Source organism: Rhamphochromis longiceps, linkage group LG4 (genome assembly GCF_057381845.1).
Source record: "Rhamphochromis longiceps isolate RC_006_pf linkage group LG4, R_longiceps_female_GT1.1, whole genome shotgun sequence".
NCBI lineage: Eukaryota > Metazoa > Chordata > Actinopteri > Cichliformes > Cichlidae > Rhamphochromis > Rhamphochromis longiceps.
In genome coordinates, this window is record NC_140560.1 from 21,209,591 (window position 1) to 21,218,653 (window position 9,063).

At 41.4% G+C, this 9,063-nt stretch overlaps 1 protein-coding gene across 1 annotated transcript; it reads left to right on the forward strand.

Moving 5' to 3' along the window:
* Window positions 1-3,925: 3,925 nt before the first annotated feature.
* bri3 (brain protein I3) lies at window positions 3,926-9,008 on the forward strand. The gene is made up of 3 exons (XM_085403757.1): window positions 3,926-4,508; window positions 5,499-5,607; window positions 7,711-9,008. The coding sequence occupies exons 1-3, from the start codon at window positions 4,358-4,360 to the stop codon at window positions 7,841-7,843; spliced, it is 393 nt and encodes a 130-aa protein (XP_085259883.1). The 5' UTR covers window positions 3,926-4,357; the 3' UTR covers window positions 7,844-9,008.
* Window positions 9,009-9,063: the final 55 nt, after the last annotated feature.

A 9,063-nucleotide genomic window follows, 5' to 3' on the forward strand; every position in this document is an offset into this window, starting at 1 on the left:
GAACCGCGTGCAGCCATCATTGCGTTGCATAAAAATGGCTTCACAGGCAAGGATATTGTGGCTACTAAGATTGCACCTAAATCAACAATTTATAGGATCATCAAGAACTTCAAGGAAAGAGGTTCAATTCTTGTTAAGAAGACTTCAGGGTGTCCAACAAAATCCAGCAAGCGCCAGGATCGTCTCCTACAGAGGATTCAGCTGCGGGATCGGAATGCCACCAGTGCAGAGCTTGCTCAGGAATGGCAGCAAGCAGGTGTGAGCGCACCTGCACGCACAGTGAGGCGAAGACTGTTGGAAGATGGCCTGGTGTCAAGAAGGGCAGCAAAGAAGCCACTTCTCTCCAAAAAAAAAAGGGACAGATTGATCTTCTGCAGAAAGTATGGTGAATAGACTGCTGAGGACTGGGGCAAAGTCATATTCTCCAATGAAGCCTCTTTCCGATTGTTTGGGGCATCTGGAAAAAGGCTTGTCCGGATAAGAAAAGATGAACACTACCATCAGTCCTGTGTCATGCCAAAAGTAAAGCATCCTGAGACCATTCATGTGTGGGGTTGCTTCTCATCCAAGGGAGTGGGCTCACTCACACTTTTGCCCCAAAACACAGCCATGAATAAAGAATGGTACCAAAACACCCTCCAACAGCAACTTCTTCCAACAATCCAACAACAGTTTGGTGAAGAACAATGCATTTACCAGCACGGTGGAGCACTGTGCCATAAGGCAAAAGTGATAACTACGTGGCTCGGGGAACAAAACGTTGAAATTTTGGGTCCATGGCCTGGAAACTCCCCAGATCTTAATCCCATTGAGAACTTGTGGTCAATCCTCAAGAGGTGGGTGGACAAACAAAAACCCACTAATTCTGACAAACTCCAGGAAGTGATCATGACAGAATGGGTTGCTATCAGTCAGGATTTGGCCCAGAAGTTGATTGAGAGCATGCCCAGTCGAATTGCAGAGGTCCCGAAAAAGAAGGGCCAACACTGCAAATACTGACTCTTTGCATAAATGTCATGTAATTGTCGATAAAAGCCTTTGAAATGTATGAAGTGCTTGTAATTATATTTCAGTACATCACAGAAACAACTGAAACAAAGATCTAAAAGCAGTTTAGCAGAAAACATTGTGAAAACTAATATTTGTGTCATTCTCAACTTTTGGCCGCGAATGTATTTTGGAACTAGTAAATGTGCCCATCTCTAAAGCACTTTGGGTATTTTGTTTTTAAAAATGTGCAACAAACTATAAATAAAATAGACATGACAGTGAACACAGAAAGGTTCAGACATTTTTCATAGTGCATGTTTGAGGTTTAGAGGATAGAAACAAGCATATCGATCCTATCGTGTTAGTATCAATCTGATACCAGTGCTGGTATTGGTATTAGTGATATTTAGGTTGATATGCCCACCTTTAATTAGCCTGGTACAAACAACAGCAACACACAGACAAATCACAAACACTGTAAGATTAACTGTACTAACAGCTCTTCCAAGCAGTGTCTGCCAATTTTTGATGGACGATTAACCTTTTGTGGTGTTTGGCTTTGTCTCCTTAGTTTTTCCTCTTCCTGCATGCTGTTTCCTGCATGAGGTTCAAACACTGTTACATTATAAACACCAAATCATGTCTGTGTCCACATTCCAACACATTTTCTCTCTGTTTTTGGTGAAACACTATATTTCCTCACACTCTACTGCAGCTGAAAATCAGGGGTAGGGAACCACAAACAAATAGCTTGCTAGGGTGACTCCTTACTGATTAGTTAGCAAGTTAGCAAAGAGATCCTCTGCTCAGAGAACTGCAGTAATTTTTGAGGAGAGACAAGATTTGGAAGATGATGAAGAGTTTTCACAAGTCCTTTTGTCTTTTTTGGATAAGACAGTGCAGACAGATGTGTCTGGCCTACTCACAATGGCCTTAAAATATGAATGAAAAATGAAGTTTGAGTTTTGATAAATTAGCAGGTTAAATGTGTTACATTCAGATATATTCATAGATGCTAATCTGGAAGTGCTTCTAAGCCTTCATCTGGTCAACTTGACTGTTTTATTAGACCGGACATGGTCAGAGTTGCTTTCCCCTCACCATCATTGTCAACAGCTTTCTTTGCTAATTTGTTGCATGATTTTATAACTGATAAATCACTGAAACTGGTTTACTTGCTAATGCTAGCTGTGTTTCCACACAGAGTGCAGATTCCAACTGATATTAGAGCACTGAAAGCAGAGCCATCGGCAGCTTGCCTTGAACATTGCTCTCCCACAGGTTTACCATGAAAGAACAGAGGTTTATCCAATGCGCATGCGGAAACCACCAGACAAAAGCTTCTGGCCTCTCAGCTTTCCCAGCTCCAGTCATTGTTACCAGAAGATGGACACCACTGAAAATCAGAGAGGGCTACAGTTCCCTATGAGTAGAAAACAAGCCAGATTTCAACGACAATGGCCACAAGATGGCAGTAGAGTATAGACATAAACAGGCAAAGAGCTTCATGGAGGTGAGGTGCTGAGGAGCTGAGATGAAAGGAGGGAGTTTGCTTTATTAATGCATTTCTTTTAAAGATTTGCCCTGACATAGAGGACTCAAGTGCAAGAAGTATACATGTAACACACACACACACAAACACACACACACACACACAGTTTAATGGGGTCAATTTCTAGTCAATTTCTAATTCACTTCAAAGAAGTAAAGGCCTGTAGTGACCCCACACCTGCTTAATTTATATTTGGTCCATCCATATCCTGATTATGATTGACTCTTCCTTTGTTTTTGCTTTTCTCCATACTTGGTCACAAAACACAAGTAGCCCTCTTGTTCATAAATGTACTCGGGCAGAGTTAAATTCCAAATTATAAACCAATTAAAAATAAACAGCTGTTATGTATCTTTACATAAATGTCAAGGATGTACTGTGCAGCAGGCAGAGGTAGGACCCAAACATAGGACTCAGAGACAAGGGAATTAACTTAAGAAGGCATTTGCTGTGACACTGAACTCTATAAGAGGTACAAAGAAACACTAAAAGAAACAAACAAAGGAGAACTTCCGCTGAGATGAGAGAAAAAACTAATGTTAAGACAAGACCGATTAACCACAAGAGGAGACTAGACACTGATGGAGAGAAACTCAGAAATCACAAAGAGCTGAAGACTAACTAAAACATACTTAATACAAGGCGTAAAAATAACCATGAATATGAGAAGCACTGAAAATTCAAAAATAAACAGCATTCTGCCCACAAACTAGAAAACACTGGGTCATAGACCCCGTACCATAACAATAAATTATTATATGTGTGCTGATTCAGTAACACAGGAATGTGCACCATGGGCAACATATCAAAAGTATAAATACCACCCAAGAGTTGATGTTCCCATATAATATATTGATGCCCTTTGCTTACCAGGCATATGGTCACATGTGGCACCCACAATGCTAAACTTCAGGCTTCGAAACCCATTCTCAAAACTATCCTTTGCTACTTCCATATTGAATTTTCTTGCAATAACATTTTAGCACATACATTTTTTTTAATAATCTGCTGATTATGACTGATTGCCATTGCCAGGAATTTGCTAGATCGTTTAGATTTCTTCAGCACTCCTGTCCTCTGATTAAAGATGTGAACTCAATATTATGCAACGCTAGGTACTAATAAGGGCAGCAGTTATGTAAGTCACGGAGTAAACAGGTCTGGCTCAGACTCTGAGGCATGGAAACAACAGCCAATATGATGCAAACCATCCCTGAATTATGAGCAGAATATCACCAAATATCAACTGGTACCAGCAGATAATCGCTCTCTTTCTGTCAGTAAACTGCAGGCACTGCAGTGAGCTGCATGCAGCAACACACACACGGCCTTTTATTTTTTTATGCGCTGTCGCTTTAAGAAGCCTTTCACTGCGCAGAGGCGCTACAGCAGCTCATCACATGATTCTTCTCTTGTGACAATCCGAACAGAAAGGAAAAGCCTTTCCGACTTCCCGCTGAGTTTTGCTGAGCTGCGATGACAGATGACTGTTGTTTTGGTATCAGAGGACCAACTTTAAGGAGGGAAATGGAGTTGAGTTAACCATTACCAGTCACACTCAGATCATTCCCGTCTCTGAACTGGACGTTTGGGGTTGTTGCGCCGCCCGGGGGACAAAGTTGGCGCATGGAGAGGGACGAAGTTTCATTTTTGCGCAGCGTATTTTCTTTTATTTTGTCGCCACTGAGTGCTAGCGAACCTCCCGTAGCAACGAACGCCAAGTAGTTCGGTTTCGACCCCCTTTGTGTGCATGTTTGTGTGGCTGATTTGAGGTCAGACAACGAGACAAGTTGAGGACACGTTACGTCGGGCGAGATGGTGGACAGCAAACCTCTTCTCCAGGACAGACCGCCCGCCTACAACGTCGTCCCGGGTGCTTACGACTACGGCCCGCAGCAGCAGCAGCACAACTATGGGGCCATCGCCGCTGCGGCCCCGCCGCCCTACGCGTACCCCGCTGGTCAAGGCAAGTAGTCCCAAGTATTTCCGTCGTTTCCACGGTTAAAGCGCACACCGGAAAGTAAAGTAACTAACAAAATGTTAACCCACTTCCTTTTATGGTTAAATGAAGTCTATTGTGGGCCTTTATATTCTATAAGTCTTTGTGCGCCACAGAGGTTTTTGGCTATAAAGGGAACTTTTCGTGAAACGTGAGAGACTTCGAGTTTCGTCAAAGACTAACCAGTTTCCTTCACAAGGCGCTCCAATGTTGCGCATGCGCTCTATGCGAAAAGATCTGGGTTAACCTGACTTTTTTCTCTCTTGTTTAAATTAGACAATATCCAGATTTAAAGGAGTAATAATAAACAAATGCTGAGCTGCACAACTAGTCATCAAATCACCTTCGATTGATCATTTTTTTTCTTAATTTATTTGGAATCAAAATCATCTAAAGATGTGAAAGTTTTGACATCCAGAAATAATTCTTCTAGAGCGGAGGAGCTATGCTGTTGTATGTCTTTGTACTGCGTGACTGCTGTACATGAAGTACAGGCACTCATCACCTGACTGTGATTGTATAAGGGCGGCATTCGAGGAAGCAATCCTGTGCTTAAATCAAGTTCTTGTAATTGCACGAAGCTTCCTGTTTACTGAACCACATGTGTTTGGTCTTCTCAACAGAGAAACTAGTCTGTCTTTTAAGCTTTATGGCACAGTTATCATAAATCAGCGATGTGTGTGTGTCTGTGTTTAGTTAAGCTTCAGTTTTCTCTGAATGGCAAACACTTCTGAGAATTCTGGGTATTGTGTCAAAGGTCATTGTCTCACTTTGTGGTCTGCAAAGTAAACATGGCTGAAGAGCGAAATCAGCAGCCCTCCAGTTAACACTCCTGTTGGTGCTCAGGGCAGTTTTATTGCAGTCTACGTCAGTAATATCTGATTGTGTTGTTCGTGGTAATAAACACGGCCTTTGACCTGCATGTGACTTGTCTCACCTGCTTCTTTTAATCTGCAGGTTACCCAGCAGCCCAGATGCCCCCTGCTGTATCCCAGCAGCCTTACCCTGGGACTTACGCCATCATCCAACCCTCTGTAGTGGTGGTGGGAGGCTGCCCTGCTTGCAGGTGAGGACACGGACGTGTTAGAGCGTGGATAAGGGAGATCTGATAAAAGCTGCTGTGTTGCTGGGTGAGATTCCTAGTTGTACACTGAGGAAGAAGACAGTAAAAAAAACCAGCTGGTCCACTGATTATTCCCCAGATTAGCATGTGGAGTGTCATGTGCTCACCGTGGTTAACCTGGTTTCTGAGAACGGTTCTTTTTGAGGCTCAGTTATGGTCTGAATGCGCACGTCTTAAAACGTGTTTATCCCGGCGTGCGGTTATTTTGCATTTCTATTTTCACTGGTCTGACACATCTCCCACCAGGCCTGAAGTCTTATCTAACTTTAAGAAGATATGACTTTCAGTTACGGCTGACGGTTTTATGTTGTTTTCACTGTGACTGAGAGTCAGGTGACTTCAGCCTCAGACATGTGATGGAGGCAAAGGTGACTGAAGCGCACAGTTCACATGAATATCAAATGGAAATGAGATGGACTCTGAATTTGAATAATAAAATGTACTGTATTTCATTTCTAGGGACTTAATTGTATAGTTTTAAATTTCTCAAGTTCAACAGGATTATTTATAAATTATTACTAAAATGAGAACGCAGAGGTTTCTGAAAGCTGTTGTTACCAGTCTGTTACGGGAAGTGAGATCCACACATTTATTAAACATAATCTAGAAAAAGGAGAACAAAATAAAATTGGGTACTAACCTAAAACCAGCATGTGACTGAAATTAGAAATGACTGCAGCACAACCAAAAGAGGCGGCTATCTTGAAGGGAAAGCAGCTCATATAAGCTCCAAAAACAGGCAAAGTCATTTTCTTTTAATAGATAAATTCTTAAGTTTCTGACTCATTTGAATGATTAGCAAATCAAATTCAAATCAGAATATTTTCTCAGCTTTCTCAGCTCTGCAACTTAGTGGAAGATGAAGTAATGTATTCGTATTTCAAGGAGATTGTGGTGTTGATTGACTTAAGTAGCTAAAAATGCCATAAATACTTAACAATAACTAATTTTCTTCTTCACTTTTTTTTTTTTTCTATTGAAAGTTTCTCCACTTCCTAAAATCAGAATGACGCACAGCTGTGCGGCACTTTATCATTTAAAAGTCGACATACAACCAAACGTATTTATTCTGCCAGCAGTATGTCGGACATTCGGAAGACTTTGAAAAACACTGGCGCAGTTTTAGTCAGCATTTGTGGCCGTGTTGCTGGGGTCAGCGACGGCCCGTTTCCTGGTAGCAGTGTCCAAATAATTTGTGCAAACACCCATGACATGGCACATCGCGCGAGAGGTCAAACGGAAATGCAAGTTACTTTATTTTAGGAGCAATATAAAGGTTAAACACAGTTCACTGTCGCAGCAGGATCCAGAATTAAGAGGGAGAGAAAGGTCTGTTTTTATTTAACTGAATCTGAGACTCTGAGAAGCTACTTCGGAAAGCACCTGCTTTCATTTCTTCAGAGACTAGCTGAACGCGCTGCAGGGCCTCCAGCTGATTTACTGGCCCCACTGGTCGGTGCAGTGCAGTCACGGGACCAGCTCGGTGTTTACTGTCACTCTGCATAAAAGCTCTTCTGCTTTCCCGTTTCTTCTATTTTTATAGATTGTCAATCTTTGTTTCTTCTTTTTTTCTTGTTATAAATCAAAGAGTCTAATAAGGGACGGCAATCTGACACTTTCTGTCTGATTGTTTGTTTCTAAGATTTTCCTTTGAGTTTATTAGTTATAATATTGAACCAGATGAGTAAAGAGCTTCTGTTTCAAGAATGAGGTCAGACGCCAACTGAACAGTTTCCTCTTGATGACCGTTTAGCCCAAAACATCAGGCGTTGCTCGTACGAGAGGTAATTGGAGAGAGACGAGAGTTCTGAAAAATGTTGTTTGACGCATGTGATGAAGGTCAGAACTCATCAGAAAATCCTCACAGAGGATAAAAAAATCAGATCGAGGCGTAGGTGTAGACTTGGCTGATGAGATAAATGAAATATTTTAAAGGCTGGAATCACTGCTTTGGCTCTTAATGTATGTTGTAGATAAATAAACAGAGGTCCCATCCAAACAGTCCTCACTAATGCTTTCTGGTGTGTGTGTGTGTCTGTGTTACAGAGTTGGTGTCCTCGAGGATGACTTCACTTGCCTGGGGATCCTGTGTGCCATCTTCTTCTTCCCCTTGGGTATCCTCTTCTGCTTTGCACTGCGTCAGAGAAGGTGTCCCAATTGTGGCGCCACCTTTGGCTAGGGGGACCAAACTACAGCTCTCACACGCTTCCCATGCATATACATACACAGAGATAATCTGGGATTTTCATTTTGTTTTCTTATCCTTTGTTAATATTGCACATTGCTGTTATGCCATTATGTTATATAAATATATGTATACGACAAATGACGTAGATATTACCATGATTTTCTATTAGAGGCATGTGTAGAAATGTGTTTTCATCCGCGAGCTGAGGATCTACTCTGACATGTGTCCAGCTGTTGTCAGTGCCTTCACTACATGCTGAGTGATCATTCGATTCCATCAGTCATGATTTCTTTCGATGATTTCGCTCTTTATCTGAGGATCTGAGCAGATTCCTTTGTTTTGCCAAGTCACATTTAATCAAGGCATATGTAGTTTTTGTTTTTGCCTGGCCCTTTTTTTTGTGGGTTAACCTTGTGCTTAGTTCACATTGCACTCGAGATCTTTGATGAATTAGCTTTTTGTTTTTCTAGGAAGTTCTTTTGTTCCTTATTTGTATCACGTGGAATGACACAGAACATGTTAGAGATGAATATAAATCCCTGGATATAAAGTGTTCCAGCTGAAACCCGAATCAGTGGACTTGAATTAGTTTTGTCTGTTTCTGTTTGTTGATATCATTTCTTGGGGCCATATTTGCACTGAACGTTTGTTTTCTTTTTTTTTTTTTTCCTTTTCTGCTGAGTTGCGCTCTCCAGGGCCAATGCAGACCTCAGGTAGATATAATCTGAAATGCCCATGACTTTACAACCTCAATTGCGCAAGACTTCTTACTTTAAGAGGACACTCAAAGTCAAAGTGAAGACTACTCCTTTAAGAGTTACTTCAAGGAAGCATGCTGAATTTAAAAAACCGAAGCAATCTATCAATGTGTATAACATCTGGATTTTCCCTCCGCGACAAGTCAACGTGCACCATTCCTCCCAGCCAGACAATCAAGAATGTTCACGTCTCTGTATCTGCAGTATCACCCTGTCTACGTCTTCCATCGCAGCAAGATGTTATAAAACTGTCCCCCGACAGAAGAAAAGGATCTATAACTGGATGGGAGGGATTTAAACAAATATATCTTGCTTTAGAAAACACACTACGCACGCTGTAATGATTGAGGTTCTTACTTTTTATATGTTATTGTAATTAAAAATGAATACTATCTATATTTTGGACTTCTTGCCTTCTTTTCCCCTCCCAGATAAATGAATGCAGATGAAAAA